The 21,637-nt window shown below is 33.5% G+C and overlaps 1 protein-coding gene across 1 annotated transcript in view; it reads right to left on the reverse strand.

Moving 5' to 3' along the window:
- Positions 1 to 862: 862 nt before the first annotated feature.
- NRG3 (neuregulin 3) overlaps positions 863 to 21,637 on the reverse strand; it is a 1,146,384-nt gene continuing 1,125,609 nt past the window's right edge. The window contains exons 7-9 of the mRNA XM_051981962.1: positions 19,299 to 19,426; positions 14,502 to 14,672; positions 863 to 2,023 (exon numbers count right to left, since the gene is read on the reverse strand). Coding sequence (XP_051837922.1) covers positions 1,516 to 2,023; positions 14,502 to 14,672; positions 19,299 to 19,426 — 807 coding nt within the window. The 3' untranslated portion in view covers positions 863 to 1,515. The remainder of the gene's footprint in view (positions 2,024 to 14,501; positions 14,673 to 19,298; positions 19,427 to 21,637) is intronic.

Here is a 21,637-nt window from a genome sequence, read left to right on the forward strand (position 1 = left end):
ATGATAACTATCAAGGTGGCTAAAAAAAAAAATCATGAACAAACTATTTTTTTTTAACTGTCCTATGACAGGAAAAAGAAAAGATAAATCTTTAGAAAATGTTGATGTTGACTTGACAGTCATCAAAATATTGCTTTATTTCAAAAGAATCTATATCACAATTTATTAGGCCAGTAAGGGTTCCCTGTGAATTCATGAATTTGGTCTTCATCATTCTAGTAATTTGCCCCTCCCTTCCAAATAAGAGAAGCCAAATGTCTTGGTTTATATGGAATTGACTAGATCAAAAAAAAAAAAAATTAAGTATCAGTCTTTTAAGCAAAGAAGATGAGAAGGCTATCTGGCTTTTTATATGAAGAGATGTAATTTAGAATAAAAAAACCCAGTTTTAAGTTTATATAGTACATAATGTAATGTCTTCTAGTGAAATATTGTTTTCTGCCTTTTAAAAAAAAGTGGCAGAGAAATGTTTAAAACCTTAAGAGAACCCATCTTGAATGCCCAGAGCTCCAGGAACTTACTAAGTTTATATATAATGCAAAAAAAATTGAAAGAAAAAAAATAAAATTTGGATTTAGAATGGAAACACATTTGGCTGAATATTGGATTCCCTGACTTATCTCAGAAGAAAAAAAATATATATCAAAGATTAGGGGAAAGAAAGCCCACACACATACACACAATTTCATGTGAGTACATGCAGGCACACCTACACACATACACACACACACACACACATACACACACACACACACTCACATACATACATACAAACATATCCCTACAAGTGTCCCTTTGAAAATCAAAAGCTTCAAAGGATGACTTTTTAAGTAGTACATTTTATGATATATTATGGTGGCTGACTATTTTTGCCAGTGTCAAATTTAGCTCTTTTAAAACCTTATGAAATATGTACACTCTCATAGTACACTGGAGGGTTTTGGAGGGTGCCTGCATCTCCTGTGCTTCTGACCATTTCAAAATTTAGTATTTTTGTGCCATTATTTCAAAATCAAATAGGAAATATTAAAATTTGTTGCCACAGTGGGACCTGCAGCGAGCCTATTGGGTGGACAAGAAATTAAATATTTGAGCATATTCCAGTAAAGCTTCAGGGACTTACCTGTTCAGTAAAGAGTCTGTAATCAGTGAATAGTATTCTCCCTTTAAACCTTGGAACCCTAAATGGATCTAAGGCCATCACTGAACTTTTAGAGTGGTTTTTATGCATAGCCCAAGCCTTCTAAGAGCCAAAGAGAACAGTGCTAAAACTAACTGAAAGTGTATTCAGAAACCTACCAAAAAGCTTTTGATGTAAGCTTTATCCCTCCTGAAATGTTTCTTTCCCTTTAAAAAAATATTTTCTTAAAAAACACTATATGATATGAGGGCGATAGACTATTTGGTTTCTTCTAAGTAGATGCTTTTAAATTAATGCATATAAATAATTTGTATTTAATTTCCTCTCTTTCCTGTTTAGCAAAGCATTGAATGCACAGATCCTTATTTCCCAAGTCACTTGGTCAATGCTGAGTCTCTTTGTGTTTCATTTCTTAAGACAAATTGTGCCTCTCTTTCTGATTTGGCCACTGGGCTCATGGGCAGAAAGGCTGTGTTTTCACTTGCACTGTCCTCAGTTTCAACACTGGCCAGTTCATAGTCCTCTGACCTTCTTGCATCAGTCAGAATCCGGATCTGCTCCTGGACAGTTTCTAGCAATATTTTTACTTCTTGTTGTTCTACTATAAGACAATTGCTGACTGGACCACTCACATTGACAAGTTCAGCAGAACAGGAGTTTTTGCACCATTTGAGGCTTGTGATGTCAGAAATACCTGGCATTTGCATGCAGGCTTCCTCTAAGCCTACTGAAGGGATGATGGGAACAGAACTGGCCCTTGTGGATGAGTATCCCACTAGGTCCTTTTGATCCAAGCTATTAAAATAGGGTTTTGTCTCTCTTGAAGGCAGTTGCATATTTATTGTTGTGTTTTGTTGTGTTTTTAATCCACTGGATGGATACCTGGAAAAGAAAGACAAAGGTAACATTTCATTTTCCCATTAGAGAAGAAAAAAATACATAAGTAGATGGGTGTTTTCTTCTTGTTTTTTATCCTTGGACAATTAGTCTTTGTCTAACATTTGTAAAAGAAGTGACATTTATCTCTTATGTCACCATGTCCCAAAAGACAATTAGGAAAGGAAACAAATGATATCTCTGTAATTTTTCATTATAGGTTACAGTGACAATTTGGGGGGGGGGAGAATCATTGTGCTTCTATACTTGGTTTTTGTTTTTGTTTTCTCATTTTTAATGTCCCATTTTATAAGAGAAATGTCAGAAGGCTACCACTTTCTAAAGGCTTACAAGGCAGTAAGCTTCATTTACCAGCAATTGGCAAACTGCAATAGCTACGGCCTCACATCAATGCCTGGAAAAGATTTGTTAACTTAACATTTGGATCCAAAGTAGAGTTGTCATGCTGAGCTGGGAAAGAATTACAGGACTAGATTTTCTATATCAACCAGATTTTAAAGATAATAATGTAAATAGAACCCCTTCTGCATCCCCTCTCACATCCTTCCTCCAACCTTGTAATAGGTCATTTAACAAGAAATGAGGGATCCTACTGAGAAGATTCTCAGCCAGATTGCTTAAGTTTGACATAAAGAGGAAGTTAAATTTATTGTTCCCTTTCTCCCTCTCCCTGCTCTCTCCCCTTTTCCCTCCTTCCTTCTCTCTGTCTCTGCCTGCCTGTCTGCCTGTTTCCGCCTGCCTGTCTGCCTGTTTCCCTCTTTCCCTCTATCATTCCCTCCCTCTCTCCATTCCTCCATCCCTCCCTTTCCCCCTCCCTCATTCCATTTCCTTTACTTTCTTTTAAATACATCACAAAAAAACTGTCTGGTTCTCATTTGTTAGAGAATATTTATTTAATCCCTAAAAAACACTCCAAGCTGTAGAATCAGACACATGCCTCTTTTCTGTTCTATGATTACCCATCTTCTTTCTGAAGGTGGTCCCAGAAGAACAGGAATAACATGAAGATCTTCATATGCTTAAGGCTCTTATTAAGAGAGGATTGGTCTACTCCTTAATTAGTGTATGCTAATTAATTATTCAGCTGATATAAAGTTTTCTCAGCTCCATCCTGTTGCTGTCAGAGTTGGTTATATAGATGTTCAGGGCTCTCAAAGGCAAGAAAAGTTTAACTCACATGGGAAGAGAGAAAACAGAAGTAGAAATCTCTAGTTCATCACTGATGCATGCAATTAGTTATCATGAGAAGGATGTTGTAAGTAAGTAGTACCAGGTTAACTTCTCAAGAACAAAAACTTTAAAAAAATCATTTTCTTTTGATATATATTGGTACCAGCATCTTTGCTCTTTGGTCCATGAGACACAACTAGGTCAACTGAAAAACAACGATAACAACAAAAACAATGCATAAGGGCAATTAGTAGGGAAACAGAATGAAGAAATATTGCTGTTATTGTAGTTCAATAGTTGACTTGTGTCTAGCTCTCCACACCTTTATGGACCATAACCCCACACCCTCTATCCTCCACTAACTCTTGAAATCTTTCCAAGTTCATATTTGTGATTTCCAGGATGGTATCCATCCATTCCATTCTCTGCTGTTTTTTTTTTCCCCTTTGTCTTCAATTGTTCCCAACACCAAGGTCTTTTTCAATGAGTCCTGTTTTATTTTGTGGCCAAAGATTCAAGTTCCGTGTGCGACCATTCAGTGAGCAGTTTGAATACTTAATTTCTTTACATATTAACTGATTTGACTTTCTTTCTGTCCAAGAGACTGAAACATCTTCTCCAGCATCACAATTTCAAAGCATCAATTCTGCAGCTCTCAGAGAAAATGGTATTTATGCTGCATATTATCAATACCATGGCTTCTTAAATTTTTTTCCACTATTGCCCTCTTTCTGCTCAAATTTTTTTTTACATGATCTTGGGTTTGTAAGTATATAAAATAGGTATACAAATCAAATATTTACTGATAATAAATTATAACTTCATAATCCTCCATTCAGTTATGAGACCCCATATGGAGTTGCCAAACACAGTTTAAGAAGATGGAATATATAGCATAGACACATAAATACATAATAGATATATGCATGCATGCATAGACAATGTTTCTTCCCTTGAAACAACTCAATATGATAGATGGAGGAAGGAAAATGATATAATAGTTCATATGCAGAAACTAAGGAATTGGGTTTAGCCCTATTTTAAAATTTCATTCCATTCAACCTTTCAAGAAACATTAATATGGGGAAGAGTTTAACACTGCAAATGCTGTCAAAATTTGTCAGTTTGTTGGTTAAGTTGGGATGTCTTCCTTTAAAAAAAATAATAAACTATTATCAAATTGTACATACTCTTTTATCTAGCAGTGTCTCTACTGAGCCTCTATCCAAAAGAGATCATAAAAAAGGGAAAAGGACTCACATGTGTAAAAATGTTTGTAGCAGCCCTTTTTTGCAGTGAAAACAAACTGGAAAGTGAACGGATGCTCATCAGTTGGGGAATGGTTGAATAAGTTATGGCATATGAATATTTATGTAATGTTATTGCTCTATAAGAAACGATCAGTGGGATGATTTCAGAAAGGCCTGGAGAGACTTATATGAACTGATGGTAAGTGAACTGAGTAGAACCAAGAGAGCATTGTACATAACAACAACAAGATTATGTGATGATCAACGCTGATGGATGTGACTCTTTTCAACAACAGAGAGAGTCATCTGTATCCAGAAAGAGGACTGTGGGCACTGAGTGTGGATCACAACATAGTATTTTCATTTTTTTGTCATTATTGCTAGCTTGCTTTTTTTTTTTTTTCTTTTTCATTTTTCTCCTTTTGATCTGATTTTTCTTCAGTCCTTTGTAATGGGCTGAAGCTCTTGAGTCTGAGGTCCCAAGCACTTGAGGCTAATTAGCAATTGGACAATATTCTATTAAGATATGTTTGGAGAAAAAATGGCCCTGCCCACTCTCTGTGCAAGTTTGATATGTTGTATAGGAAATTGGGGAGAGGATTTGGTGGGTGGAGTGGGAGAACCAGAGGTACTGCTGGCTGCATTCCTGTCATGATTGCTCTCACTTCATATCGTCATTCCCTTTCACCTCTGCAAAGAATAAAGATCAAGGATTTTCCCTTATCCTGACTTCCTGACTCCAGCTGATTTTAAAATATGTGGTCATCACACAGCATGATAAATGTAGAAATGTATATAGAGCAATTGCACATGTTTAACATATATTGGATTATTTGCTGTCTAGGAGAAGGAGTGGGAAAAAGAGAGAGATAAAATTTGGAACACAAGGCTTTGCAAGGATAGGTGTTGAACACTATCTTGGCATATATTTTGAAAATAAAAAGCTATTATTTAAAAAAAATAAATTGTTATAGGAAATGTTTCATTAGTAGGGAGGGAGTGATAAAATCAGGAATATAGATTATATAAAAATAAACTGTTACACAATGTCCCTGTCCTTAAGAAATCGTCAAGTTAAATTTAAAAGTCAGTGCTTTGATCAAACAACATGATCAATTAGTAATCCCAATGAATAGAGCATTTGGCTTGGAATCAGGAAGACCAGAATTCAAATCCACCTCAGATACTTACTAACTATAATCATTAACTTTGGTTTGACTTAGTTTTCTTATCTGTAAAATGAAAATAATAGCACCTACCTTTCAGGACTACTACAAGAATCAAGTAAAATAAAAATCATAAATCATAATGTTAATATACTGAGGGCACAGAGAAAGCTTTATACAAATTTTAGCTATTATGACTAAAAAGATTTCAGTCATAATTAGATTTGTATTGAAGCACTCTCAACCAGAATCCATGGCAAGTGTATGCTATCAGCGTGTTAAGGATAAGAGCAGAGGATGGGATTGTTAAAATACAAATAAGCTTGAAATGTAGTCTTAATAACTACATTGACTTTAGTGTTGATCTTCTGAAACGCCCTATAAATCAAAATAGTTTACTCTATTTGAAATAAGAATGATTTTTTAAAAATGAAAATTTTGATAAAATAATTTTTTAGTCTCCATAATATCAAAGCAGTTTTACCAGACATTTTCTCACCCTTTCATGACTTTGAATGAGCTCTTTTGAATCAAGTTGCTTTAGATTGGAAATTTTAATGTGTTATCCAAAGACAGATTTTAATAGATCTATGAAATTAGATAGTGGAAAATATGTGTTTTTATTATATTATAATACAAAGTTCCTTAAACTGCATGTTGCAACCCTCTAGGAGATCATGTACTTGAAAGAGAAGTTTAGAAATTATAATTTATTATCAGTAAATATTTGACATATATATTAACACATCTATTTTATCTACCTCTACACCAGAGGTTGTATAAAAATTTTTCTGGTGGAAAGAGATATGAGTGAAAAAAGCTCAAAAAAACTCTGTTCTAATAGATATTAAACTTATTTATTTTCAGTTATGAGGGGTTTTTAAAATATTGTTTTCATAAGGTCCCATAAGCTTCACGAGAATTCACTGGGTTCTTGATACATTAGACAAAAAGATTAAGAAGTCCTCTCCTCGAGTATTTTATTTAAGAGAAAAAAATTGAATTTGCTTAGTTTCCTACTGGAAATTCTGATACTAAAATCAGGAATGCCTTTTCTTCTGGTCTAATGCATGTATACATTGGCTCAATATGTCTTTTGGATGACTCATTATCCTTATTGTTTCTGCACTAGCCTGACAGACAATAGTGAATTCATAATACTTCAAGGCTGAAAAGTTCACAACAATTAAGATTTTCCTTCAATTTACAACTTAATCCTTTTGCTAAAGAATATTGCCCAGGGCTAGATAGACTATTTGAGGCTTGCAATATAAAAAAGAAGTACAGTGGGAGTTAGACACTCTATCATTATTAGGAATAGATTTGAAAAAAGCTTCTAATAGTGAAAGGCTGATAGTTCTTAGAAATAAATTCATTCCTCCACATTTGGCCAGATTAGGAGTAAGCCTTGAGCTAAGAAATTTTATTACCAATACACCTTCTAATCTTTTGAGAGATATGCTCCCTTCTGACAAAATGATAATTAGATATTTTGGGTAGACAAGAATGAGGTAAATTTGTGTTATGTATTTTATTCTACAAGTGATATTTGTCCTCAGATTCAATATTTATCAACCTTCAATGCATATTATATAATGAAAAACCCAAAGGAAAGGAAGACTGAAGAGAACATTCTGAACAAGTTTCTTTAAAAAAAAATAGAAGAAAACAATAACTTTGTGTAAAATAAATTTAGAGTCCTTTTGGTGAAAAGGACTTAATGTCTGACAGATTGGACATGTATTTCTTGAATATAAAAATCCTTGAGGCCTTAAAAGATTTTTAAAGCTACAAGATTCAATTAAAGCCACTCTCTTCTAATGAGGAAGGAATAGAAGGAAGGAATTGTAATAAATATTTATACAGGATCTACTGTATGACAGATACTAGGCTGAGCAGTTTTTGTTTTTTTTCCCCTTTAATATTTTTTATTGAAAACCAACAGAAATAATATGATTATCTCATTTTTTGCTGAAAAAGCTTTTAACAAAATACAACATCCATTTTTATCAAAAACATCAGAGAATATAGGAATAAATGGAGCATTCCTTTAAAAAAATAACGGCTTTTTATTTTCAAAATATATGCAAAGAGAGTTTTCAACATTTACCCTTGCAAAACCATGGGGTCCAAATTTTCTTCCTTCCTTCCCCCATGCCCCTCTCCAAGATAGCAAGCAATCCAATATATGTTAAAATGCACAATTCTTCTATACATATTTCCACAATCATCATGCTGCACAAGAAAGATCAGATCAAAAAGGAAAAAAAATGAGAAAGAAAAAAAGTAAGCAAACAAACAACAAGGTGAAAATACTATTTTGTGATACATATTTGGTCCCCATCCTCCTCTTTCTGAATTCAGATAAATCTCTCCATTACAAGTCCATTAGAATTGGCCTGAATCATCTCATTGTTGAAAAGATCCACATTCCTTCAGAATTGATCACATAATCTTGTTGCTACGTACAATACTCTCTTAGTTCTACTCACTTCATTTAGTATCAGTTCATATGTCTCTGAAGGACTTTTTAAAGTCATACTGGCGATCATTTCTTATAGAACAACAATATTACATAACATACAAAAACCATAACTTATTCAGCCAAGTCCCAATTGATGAGCATTGGTGGGAAGTTCACCTTTTTCATTTTTGATATTTTTTTCATAAAACCAAGTCTTGATTTTGTTTATTAATTCAGTAATTTTCTAACTTTCAATTTTAAAAATCTTCCCTTTTATTTTTAGAATTTCAAATTCAATATTACATCAGTGGAATTGGGGTTTTTAAATATGTTTATTTTTCTAATACCTTTAGTTGCGTGCCAAATTCATTGATCTTCCTCGTCTATTTTATTCAAATAAGTATCTAGAGATATAAAATTTTCCTTAAGAACTGTTTTGGCTACATCCCTTAAATTTTGGCATGTTGTCTCATTATTTTCATCCTCTTGAATGAAATTATCAATTGTTTCTATGATTTATTGTTTCATCCACTCATTTTTTAGGATTACATTTTTTTACAAACAGCTGTAATAAGAACCATTGGAAATAATGCAGCAACAGAAATAATGACCAGACATTTGGCTAAGGAAAATGCAATGAGGTTTGCAAAAGAATTATATGGGGGCTAGACAAAGATGCTCCTTTGGAGGAGATCATAAGACGCCATGCCACAGTGGGCACAAATGCTTATTATGCCCAAATTATGATGAACATGGAAAGACAAGGTCCTTCTTGGCAGAGGAATTCTAGAGAAACTCATCGATGTTTTCAATGTGGAAAAATTGGACATCTAAGAGCCCAATGTAGATACAGAGATACAATGAGAAGACAGGGTGAGAGAAAACCCAAAACCCCATGTCCAAAATGTAACCGAGGCTTTCACTGGGCCTCTAAATGTATATTGACCCAGAGGAAGGAGAGGCAGGACCCAGCTCCAAAGTATCAATCAAAGGACAGGTGGGGCATGATAGCAGCTGAGGTTACACCCAGAGAGACTTTAGAAATTCAGAACTCTGATGTCATCAACCAACAGAAAAGCAATCAGGATTACAGTTGGGAAGAATACAGGCCTTTTAAGACAACAAGGCAATATCCAGTGCAAATGGCTCCAATGTAATTACCAGATGATGAGGAGAAATCCCAAATTTGGTAAATAGAAGAGAATTAGGTTAATTGCTTGGGGAAGAGGATCTGCTTATATTTCCACAGGTGGAAAAGGCTAACAATGAGACTGTCAAAAGAACTTTAAAATCTTCAGCTTTCAGTTCCTGAAAAACCAGCAAGAATCATTGGGATGAAAAATTGTTGATGAGACTTTTTGCAGTACTTCAGAGCTTACAGGAATTATTAGATTCCTGGCACATGAACTAATGGACAATGGATTGCTTATGGACTATTTCTAGGACTTATGGACATGTGTAAATTTTCAGGTTGATTCATGTTGTTACATTACTACTAGCCTGTGTTATATTGCTATGTGCTTATGTAAATTATGTATAATGCCTCCCATATTGATGGATTTATGTATACCATGTATATCATATTGATGGATATATGTGTACCCCTTCAGAAACCCACTAATCTGATTAGATTTCCTATTTCCTTTGGTGTTTTCATCTAACAAAAGAGAGGGGGAGATGTTGGAATCCTTACTAACTGCTAACTAATTAGAGTTGATCTAATCTTACAAGAAGATGTTTTGGGCAGAACCTGAAACAAGGTACTAAGCAGAACTAATTAATACAAGGCTTGGTGATACATGGAAAATGCACAAAAATTGACTATGTATTAGGCCATAAAAATATCAAAATGAAATGCAGAAAGAAGAAATAGTAAATGCAACTTCAGATCATGATGCAATGATCCAAATAATGAGCCAAAGAAAAATAGGCCAAAAATTAATTAGAAAAAAAAATTAGAAATAAAAAAACATTTAAATCTTAAAAAAAACATAAATTTTTTCTCCCATAGTGTTCTCTGGCCCAAAGAGCTTCAAGGGAGGTGTGAACTCATTGAACTCCAATGAGTAAAGGTGTGAACACAAGCAGTTTTTCTTGATGATTTCTTGAAAAATGTTGTCTAGGTTCATTTTTTTATTGTATTTTTAAAGTAATCTAGTAACTCTTAGATTGCTTCTCCTGGATCTATTTTTAATGTCAGTTGTTTTTTTATGAGGTATTTTACATTTTTTCAATTTTTTTTTCATTTTACTTTGTTTTGTTTGACTGATTCTTGATGTATCATTGATCATTCACTTCCATTTGTTTAACTCTAATTTTTAGTAAATTATTTTATCCAATTAGGTTTTTACCTCCTTTTGCATTTAGCCAATTGAATTTCTAAATCAGTTGTTTTGTCCATCTCATTTTTTTTTTCCATTTCATCAATTCTAATTTTTAGGGAATTATTCTGTTTCCATTTCACCAATTCTATTTTTCAAGAAGTTGCTTTCTTCATTTCACTAAATCTATTTTTAAGGAGTGACTTTCTTCAGATGTTTTCTGTGTTTCCTTTTCCAAAGCTCTCATTCACTTTCCCATTTTTCTTCCAATTATTTTTTTAAGATCCTTTTTGAATTCTGCCAAGAAAGCCTTTTGAGTTATAGAGAAACGCATATCACCCTCTGAGACTTAACCTAGAGATGGTTTGCCTTTACTGAAATTAGTGTTTGAGATCTGCTCTTTCCTGTCTCCAAAATCACTATCTATATTCAAAGCACTTTTTAACTTTTTTGCTCATCTTTAAAAGTTGAGATCTGCTCTTAGGGTAAAGAGGAGATTGTCCCAAGCTTCTTCCACAAGCCACAGCAGCTTCACACTACCCTGGGGCCAGTGCTGCTGCCTTTCTTCCTTTGTTCAATGGGGATGGCCCAGTCCTCCTTGTTATGCTTGGGTTCAGGGGCTCACTGTCTGCTGTTCCACTAGTTTCTGAACCAGGGCAGAGTAGCCAGCACTGCAGTATGTTGGCTGAAAACTTCCCAGTAGATTCCCCTGGTTTCTTTGCCCTGAGTCTCCCTGCATGCAATGAATGGGCTACCTCCTCTCTTAACTGATTGAGACAGATCTTTCCTGAATTTTTTCTAAAATATCTTTTGCTGGAAATTTGTGAAACTCCAAATATGTGTCTCTTCTGTCACCAAAACCCATTGAGAGGTTTGTTTTGTTATTGATTCTGATGGAAGGCAGGAAGATTTCCAGCAAAGACCTGTCTACCACTGCCATCCTGGCTCTCTCTTTTTTAAGAACAACTTTGAAGGAAAAGATATATTTAACCCTCATTTACCCCTCAGAACAACTTTGAAGGAAAAGATATATTATTACCCTAATTTTATAGTCAAGGAAAGATATGGTTAAATGATTTTAATAGTGTAATCCAACCAATAAATGTCAGTGTCCAGATTTGAACTTGGATCTTTCTGACTCAAAGCCTGGTTCTTGACCCACTTTACCACTAACTTCTAATAGTGCTTTAAACTGTCAACTTCGAAGACCATTTTCACATCAAACTTGGTTGTCATTGCTCTTCATAGGCATCCAGACGCAAAATCAAACATCCAAGTCACATCCATTCTCTTCAATTCTGTTTTAGGCAATAGACATTTATTGAAAATCTTCTTCCTGAGTCCCTTCTGCTAATTGTCAATTACTTAAAGAGAAAAACAAAATAATTCCTGCCTTCAAAAATCAAAGAATCTGATTTTATAACATGTATACAGGAAAATTAATCCAAAGAATAAATAAAGTATATAAAAGGTTATTTTTAGGGTTATAGCAGAATGATGACTTATATAGAAACTGATCTTTGAGCTGAGCCTCAGATGTGTGTAAGGATTCCAAGAAATTTAGGTAAATAGAAGAGATGGCTCTCTCCAGGGAATGCAGAAGTCTATCCAAACTTGGCCATTACCCATATAACATGATTCTGCATTTATTTATTTGTTTAACACATATATACCTTTGATTCTAACCTCAGTCTTTTAAACTATGATGTCTGTGGATGAGCTTCCACCTCGATTTTGATGAATAAGTCCAATTTTATTTAAAATTGTTATTTGTGATTGATAAGCAAAATTATCAATAGCAACATCAATTATTGGTAATTAAGGGCATAATGACTAACATTTTCAGAGACAAGGAAAAAAAAAAAAACAAAAAAAACAAAAACATTTCCCAACTTTCATTATGCATTTCAAATGACTTCTCTGTTTTGTTATATTTGCAGCTGTCATCCCAGATCTTACCAAATGCATTGCTCAAGTCCACTTGGAATATTACAGACTATAAAACAGGAGATGCTTGCTATTCATCTTCTCATTTTTGAATCTTCCTGAAAGATATTGTTCTTATCTTTTGTCAGAAAAATCTGAATGATGCACAAATTCATACCTAGAGAAAACCTAAGAAACCCCTACCTCCCACAAAGTGACAAGATGAACAACTTCTTGCTATCTCTGTGTCTCTCTCTACTCTGGCTGCTAGGTTGGCAGCAGCAGTAAAGCAAATTCAGTTAGAAAAGAAGAAGAGAAAAAAAAAATGATATGTCCTATTAGGTACAGATCAGATGAGTTGGAAAATTAGATTGACTAGTGCTCTGTTATTAATAGAGTTCAATACTGATCTGTTTTTTGTCAGGGCAGTGATAGTTTGACTCTACTCTGGCCATCCACTTAAGTCTTCATTCAATGAAAACTTATTAAACACTGTGTATAAAGCACAAAGATTGTAAAGAAAAAAATAAAAATAGTTAGTTGTATTAACTAATTTACATTTTACTCAGGGGAAGTGAGTGGGGGAAGATAATATTTAAATATTTGTTTGCTTGTTTATTTATTCATTGGTTTGTTCCTTTTTTCATTTATTCATTTCTTTGTTTGCTTGCTTGTTTGTTTGCTTATAGAACAGAAAATACTAACCACTAAGAGACATACAAAATGTTTTCTGTAGAAGATGAGAGTATAATTTAACCTTTAAGAAAGCTAAGGCTTTTGAGACAGAGATGAGAAAATATATGCATCCCAAGTATGGACAACAAATTTTGGAAGGACATAAAGACAGGAACAGCGGTTAGGCTAGAACCAACAGTGTCTCTATAGAGAAAATGGGAAATAAGTTAGACTGCAGAGTTAAACTATAAAATTTTTTTTCTTCCAAGCTGAGGAATTTATATTTCATTGTGTAGACAATAGTGAATCTCTAAAAGATTCTGAGGCCAGTGTAGGATATGGGCAGACCTTTAAGAATTTTATTTTGACAGGTGTATAGAGGACAGAATGGAAAACAGAATACTGGGGAAAAAAAGGAAATCTTAATGTGTGAAGTGATACATTTCTAAACCAAAGTAATAGTGAAATGAAGGATAAGGTAGGAAGAAATGTAAGACTGTTTAAAGTAAGATTCTAAAAGAGTATCATTTTTGAGGGTTAAAGATTGTGTTGTTTTAGTCTGTGTTCTGAGCTCTTAGAATACTGCCTGACACATAGATGACATTTAAAAATGCTTATTAATTAAAAAATCACTGGAAAACCTAGAAAGTAGTGTGACAGAACTTAGGAATCAATAAACATCATGCATTATATACCAAAAAAATTCAAAATAGATCAATGATTTAGGTCTAAAAGGTCATTTTACAAATAAATTGGAAGGGAAAAGGAAGAAAATGCTTTTCACAACCATGAATATAGGAAAAGTCCATGATCAAAGAAAAGATAAAAAGAATCCCAGAAGATAAAATGGATAACTCTGATTATATATTTAAAATGTATTTGTATAAAAGACCTATGTTATTAAAACTGGAAGGGTAACAATAATATGAATGTATATTTAAAGAAAGTTTCTTTGATAAATATTTTCTTTAAGCTATATAAGGAACTGATTTAAATTTTTAATAATAGGATGTTTCAAAGTAGAAAAATGGCCAAAAGATATGAATAGGCAGTGTTCAAAAGAAAAAATTCAAGTTGTTAAAAAGAAGTGCTTCAATTCATCAACAATTAGAAAAACACAAATTAAAACAGTAATGTAATCATACCTCCAACCAACATTTTACTACTATGACAAAAATGGAAAATGACTACACACATGACATGCCAGGGAGAATATAGATGGGATTCAGGATGGTTTAGACTCAATAACCCCAGGAATTCCTTTCCATTTTGATTTTCTATGATTCAATCATTTTGTTATTCTTCTCTACTTGCTAATTAAACTTCAATGGCTATACCACTTAATCACATTGGTTGTTACTTGGAAAATGGAGATTAAAATATGAGTTACTCTTCATTCTGCATAGCTTTCTTCTGAGTAAAGAACATGCAAATTTTAAAACATTTTGCCAAAATATGTTATTATTATCTTGCTTTTGAAGGGCTACTTACCCTTGGCAAGGAATTGTGTCTTGATCTGTAATTCTTGCCTCTTCCAGTTGTTGATATGCTGGTCCTGCAATCCCGTTGAGTCGATTTCGAGGAGAAGGTGGTGTCCTTCGAAAAGCATTCCTATGTAGCATCCCAGTCCGTTGCCCTGGGCTACAACATGAAGAAAGACTCCTAAACAATAAAAGAAAGGAGAGAAGAAATTTGTAGAATAAAAGTGGAAAACAAACAAAATTGGCTCCATGGGGAAAGATCCAAATAGGAAGCACAACAGTAACTACATCTGGTTGCTTAAATTGTAAATTGTATAACTATTTGTCTCTCACAGAAATTTATAGGTGTAATCAATCAATGTATAGATGAAGGCAGTGTGGCTTAGTGGATAGCTATGTTCTTAGGCTCAGGAATATTTGGGTTTAAATCTTGTCTGAGACATGTATTTCTATGTGAACCTTGGGTTACTCAGACCCAGTTTCCTCTGTTTTATAATGGGAGTAATAGATTTTTTTGGGGGGGGTATATGTGAAAGTGCTATGTAAACATTAGCATTTGATGAAGAAAATGTTGATGATGCTAATAATAAGTCTATTATGTCATATATATATATATATATATGTTACTGTGCTCTAGAAAAAGAGACTATCTGCTCCCAAAATGTTCATAATATAATTGGGAATGTGAACACACATAGGAATGTTTAGTTGGAAGAAAACCAGAAAAGATCAGCTGCCCTAATGGTTCAGCAGCAGGGTGGATGGCCAAGTCCAAGAGTATTTAAGGTCCTTCAGAGTATTTTCCCTACAGGGTGGGAAGCATGTGATAATAGAAGGGAGGTAATACCTATTCTGGTTTATACTTAGAAAAATGGAGAGGCAGAGTCTTCTCATAGTTTCTTGCGTAAGTTTAAATAAAACAAAATAAATAAACCCTGCTGAAAAATGGAGCATATATTTTGTTGTTGTGGTGGTAGTAGTGGTGATAGTGGTAGTTTTGTTTTGTTTTACAAAACAACAGACCAAGGTCCACCCTTCTAAATTCATATCTTGCTTTCTGAGACAGTTTGCTCAGGAAGACATAAAGGAGTCCTATTACTAAAGACTAACAAGTAAAACAGAGAGCCCTGTGGGGATTTGTCTGGAAATTTGCACTTGTTTCAGCTATTATATAAAGAAACCTTGTTGAAATTGACAATTTCTTCTTAGTACACAATTCCCAAGTCATTGCCCTAAATTTTCAGCTATTGTGGAATTCACATTGGTTTTCCTTTAAATCTGCTCCCAGATACAACTAAGTATACACTTTATAATAATTTTGACACATACATATGTTTTGACAGTATTGCTAAGGCACAAGAGACTCAAATGGGTTTCATTGTAAGCCTTGTCTACCTCAGGCTCCTGGGGTGAGCCATCTCTTCAATCAAATAGTTTGACTGATTTTTCCCTTTTTCCATTAAATTTCTAGAATGAAAAGGGGTAAAGACTCTTAGAGTTGGAAGAAACATTAAAGATCAACTAATCCAAATCATCATTGTTATAGAAATGGAAAGCTGAAGCTCAGAAAGGGAAAAATTACTGTATTATACAGCAAACATAAGTATGGAAATTTAAGTACAGGTATTTTGACTTCCATTCCAGTATTCTTTGTTTTACATTAAACTGATCAAATTGACCTCCTGGACTGATCTATTATAATAGTGATGATATTCACCATTAGATTTTAGGAAATCCAGTCAAAATGACTCTAGGGGACTTAAAATCTTAGGCAATAGTATGAATTTGACATATTGTGCCAAATCTTCACTTAACTTACAGAATATCTACATTGCTCCATGAAGGAAGATAAAAAAAAAAAAATTTCCACATTCAAAGAGACCTTCTATAGACAATGGGAGGCAGCATGATACACTCTTTCCATGGGTGCAGAATTTACATTCATTTATAGGAAATTGCTCTGCCAATTATTGCCTTTCTGAGTTCAAAAAAATCATTTCTTTTAAGTACCTACTATGCATCATTCATTGGGCTAAGTGCTTTAGAAATATTATACTTTTAATGTACCATATAAAATAGTCATTATTATCATTATATTTTACAAAAATATATATCAATAAAGTGGAAGCTTCTCTAAGAATGTTCATCTCCATGATCACATGTAAAGAAAATACCACTGGTGGATGTTATATATCCTTCTTCCAATAATTCAAAAGAAGGAAGCTTACATATTGAAAAGCCTAAAATTGATTGTAATTGTAAGTGGTTATTTAATGATATTCACAAAATCAATGGACAGATTCTATTGGATAAAAAACACATAAAGAAAAATATGATTATTATGGTATTACTATTGTGCCATTATTGTTATTATTGTTTTATGAGGTAATATTTCTTTCAATGTTTCCAAATAAAAGAAACACTCAATTTTAATGGACTTCTTCAAAAGATATTTCTGTGACTGTTAGCTGCAATTCAGAAATTACTTAATGAGTCACATTTGAGACATATAATCAGAAATTATTTGTGTCTTAAACCTATCACACCACTAGTCATAAAGAATGAACTAATGACACAACTGAAAATGAATACGATCTTTTTCTTCTACCAATCAATCAACCAAATAGTACTTGTGTAAACCAGTGGCACTCGATAAGTTATGGAGCAGTTTGCAGGCTATATAAATCAGCAATTGGGTGATCAATCATGGAAATATGGAAGCCTACAGCATGTCTTACAAAACAATAGGCTGATCTATTAAACTATAAATTGTGAAATTACAAAAGAACTTCTTTATCCATCAAACCTTGTCTATTAATCAAAAGAAAAAATATATATGAGGGACAGCCAAATTAATACACTCTAGGAATAGTCCAAAACTAAAGCTTCTCTTAAGGACTTTTTTTTAATATAATTTATTTTAAGTATACTTAGGAAAAGTCATTTAAGCAAGACACAAGAGCCAGAACATTTGCCATGAACAGAAATAAAATTGTTCTGCAAGTTCAGTCACTTTTAAGAATAAAAAAAAAATCCATTGTTTGAAATAATCTTAATTTTTATATTTGCAATTTTATTTTATAATGCTAGAGGAAATATAATCAATGAGATTTTATTTGAGTAGCTTTAATAACACACACTGCACTTCGCCTTTTTTAATATCTTGGGGAAACTGCTTTAAATAAAATATTTTGCTTCTAAAAGACTATGTTTGGTTCTTTTTTTTTTCTTTTAATTTCTTCTAAGAAATAAAAAATCCTTATAAAATCCTTCTACATTTCTCGTATTTATGTAAAGCAAATACTATTATTTTGATAACAGGTAAATTGAATATTCTAAATTATAATGTATTGATTTAAATGATCACAAACAAATTAGGGACAACTATATGGCACAATGGATAGAGCAATAGACCTGGAATCAGGAGGAGCTGACTTTGAACTAGCTGGGTGATCCTGGCCAAGTCACTTAACACCAATTGCCTTAAAACAAAAGATCATATGCAAGTTTCTTGTACTTTTAAAACTAATAATCAAAAGATATTACAAGAAGAAAACCAAAATCACAGAATCATTAATTTAGAACAAAAGGAAAATAAAACATATTTACCCCCAATTCCTTATTTCCTATATAAAGAAACAAAGATTCAGAGAAATTTTCTCATTCAATGTTTCATAGACAGGAAGTGGTTGAACTTAGAATCCAATTCAGATCTAATTCCTTAGCTAATATTGTTTCCCCCTACTGTTTCATGTATTATTTTTTTCCCATTGTCAAGCCCCCAAACCATAATTTAAGTATAATAAATGTCACTTTTTATTGATAAGGAACTTAAATCCCAGAATGAATAACCTAGATTGAGTCATATTAATAGTACATGGATCCATGGAATATTATTTTATAGAAAAATTTAATAAAAATAGTTTGTAATTTTTATTCATAGTTCTGCTTTTTTTTATATAGCTGTGCATTGTGAGCATTATCATATAGTTCAAGAGATATCACAGATGCTAATTCACAGCTCTTTAAGAAAAATACTATTACCATGCCAACCAAATTAGAAGAATGCAAACCTTGAGGATCTATTTAAATGCAATAGATGTGGGTTTGAGTTTTATCCATGTGCCTGTATTTAGTTAAGCCAATTATAACTATTCATGTCATATTTTTAATCTGTACAATGAGGATATTCAACTAGATTATCTCTAAAGACCTTTGAAACTGAAATTTGCCATCTCAGAAAATACTAAGTTGGAGAGTTTTTTTTCCAGAAAATAGATATATGTCATCCAATCAGCTTCTACAACTCTCATTTGGCTTGTTACCTTAAATAGCACTGTCCCTGGTGAGCACAGGAGGGAAGGTTGTCATGTTCCTGTCCCATTTCAAGATCTGTTTGTTTAAAGTGACTATGCTAGAAGATTGAACATTTATGATGTCATTTATCTAAGGGGGAATGAGTCATTAACTTCACAAATTTGAGATAAAACAGGAGAAGGAGGAGGGAAGTTATGCTTTTAAATACTTTTTCAGAATACAATTGTTTTATTCACTGGGCTGTGTCTATAACTTTGATAGGTTTTGTTAATGCTTCCTTTAGGCTTTACACACAAGAAGATATCTATGACCAGCATTATGAACTTTCTTGATCTAGCTGCTGGGAGAGGTTTGGACTTAAACAGATTGGAATACAGACTATAGATTCTTCACCACCAATGCAATTATTAGGGGATATATGTGTTATTAAAGCAAGTAAATATCTGTGTGATCACTTGAAGCTCTGAGAGTTGCTTTCAATCCTGTTTACCTGTGGTGTTTGAAGGACTGGCTTCCTCTGTCAGGAGAATGAACTTCTGGAAAAGGTTGATTGCCAGTAAAACTGGATTCCATCATTTTCTCCAAGGTTCGCCCTGGGTGCCTTTCCGTCTTTGAATACTGTAGGATGATGCATTTTTTAAAAATCACCAAATGAGAAAGATAAAAAAGGAAAAAAAAAGCTTCAAAAATAGTAATTGAGACTGGGAGATTCTCAGCATTTCCACTTATACTGAAAATGTATGAATAGAATTATAGTGACTGAGAAATATGTCATTCGTTTATATACTTTATACTTCAGATTTTCCTGAAAACCTATGGAAGAAAAGTGTTTCTTTAGTCCATTTGGAGGTATTTCCCCCTCTAAGTCCCAGCTTATGAATTATTGTGGAGATGTTTTCTGTCAGGAATATCAGTTCTACGATATCCACATTAGTCACTTCCAGGATATAGCTCTCTTCTGTTCAAAGAGAGATTAGAGAAAAATCTTAGGATCACAAGATCCCACATCTTGAAGTTGGTCTAACTCATCCTTCCCTTTGATTTTACCTATTAAGAGACCAGAGTTTCCTATACCAATGAAATCCCCCATCCCTCTTTCTCTGTGTCTGTCTGTCTGTCTCTCTCTGCTTCTCTTTCTCTTATCTCTGTCTATTTCTCTCTCTTGGACTGTGTGTGTGTCTCTCTATTTCTCTCTATGCCTCTAATTCTCTCTCTCCTTTCATACACATACATATGTAGTAGATATATATCAGTAGTATGCATGTGATACATGTAATATGTAAAATATAATAGAATAAGGTGTAACATTATATAAACACAATATATGTAACTATTTCAGCCGGAGTGTCAATGGATATCATAGAGACTGCACAAAAAATTATGAAAGTAAAACTTCAATGGGTCAAATTAGCCTCAACCTCTATCAGTCACACAGATCAGCAAAGAAAACAGACCAGTGAAAGATATGATGAACTAGTCAGGAAGCAAAACCAGGATTGTGTAAGTTTGACCTATATATGATTCCTTTGGAACCTCCTCAATCCACCACCAAGTGGCAGCACTGACCACATTTTAAACAAGACCATAAACACAAAGGAAACAAAGATGCTATTCAAATACAAAATGTGTCACTTGAGTCAGAATTCCACTCCCATCCCAACACATACCATTACTATCTAAATGGTCCTAAGAGGGGCTCCACTGAGAATTCAGCTTATGATGCCCACCCACTGCATTGATTATTCCATATAAATACATTTTTTAAAAAGGACTGAACAACACAAAACTTCCAGGTGAAAATTGGAAAATTCAGGAATGTATTATATCTTTGCTTAAGGACCATAGAGATGATATAGATAACTGTGTGATCAGCTTAAAATATGGATTTGTAACTCAGCATCTTAAATACTTCTTTGATATATAAAAAAGGCATGGAGAAATAATTTTCTGTCCTAAATGTGCACCTTGATTTACAGCAGTGAACACGGATCTTCTAAATGCCTTCGAGATTCCACATCTAGGAAAACTCCAGGCAAGCATGGACTCAAATGCAATTAAGATGTCAGTCTTCAGCTCCAAGCTTCAGCATGTGTTCATGGAAGCCGCTCTGTCAACTTCCTTGATCCTAACATTTTCTGTAGAGTGCACTAAAATCAATAGACTGTTCAGATGGAACAGGGACACATTGGAAACAAAGTGGCAGAACTTGCCCTCTTTCTCCCTGCAGCCTTCAGTGCTGCTAGACATTTACAGCCAAAATGAAGAAAATAAATGGGATGGTTTTGTTGGAGAACAATGCTGGCAGTGATGATAATAGAGAATTCTTGCTTCCTGACAATCCTCCCCCCCCCCAAAAAAAAGAAAGGTTAAAAATAAGAATTGAAAAATGAAGAATAATTTAAAACAGGTTAAACATCATTCCTTTTGTTTTGTAATTAAAGAATAATCCCTGTCTCTGTCAAACAGTTCCTTAAATTTGATTACTGTTTCCCAATAGAGTGGACAGATTGAATGGCTATAGAATATTTGAAAGAGTCACCTCAGGTAGATTCCCAAAAGCAGCATTTGAAAGCTATTCAGTCCAAGTTAAGACTCAGTTTTTATGATTTTTATCTTATCTTATTTTGAAAGTTATATATAAGGCTTGCAATGATGCACAGTCTCTGAGTATAGCATTTTGCCATTAAAGAGTGATAGTTATGGAATCCAATGAACTATAGATACATGGAAGAACTTGGATTTCAAAAATTTCAGAAATATGCTATAACTTAGAGCACTGGACTTGAAGATAGGAGACTCGGGATTCAAATCTTTGTTCTAACATTTAAA

Source organism: Antechinus flavipes, chromosome 2 (genome assembly GCF_016432865.1).
Source record: "Antechinus flavipes isolate AdamAnt ecotype Samford, QLD, Australia chromosome 2, AdamAnt_v2, whole genome shotgun sequence".
Classification (NCBI taxonomy): domain Eukaryota; kingdom Metazoa; phylum Chordata; class Mammalia; order Dasyuromorphia; family Dasyuridae; genus Antechinus; species Antechinus flavipes.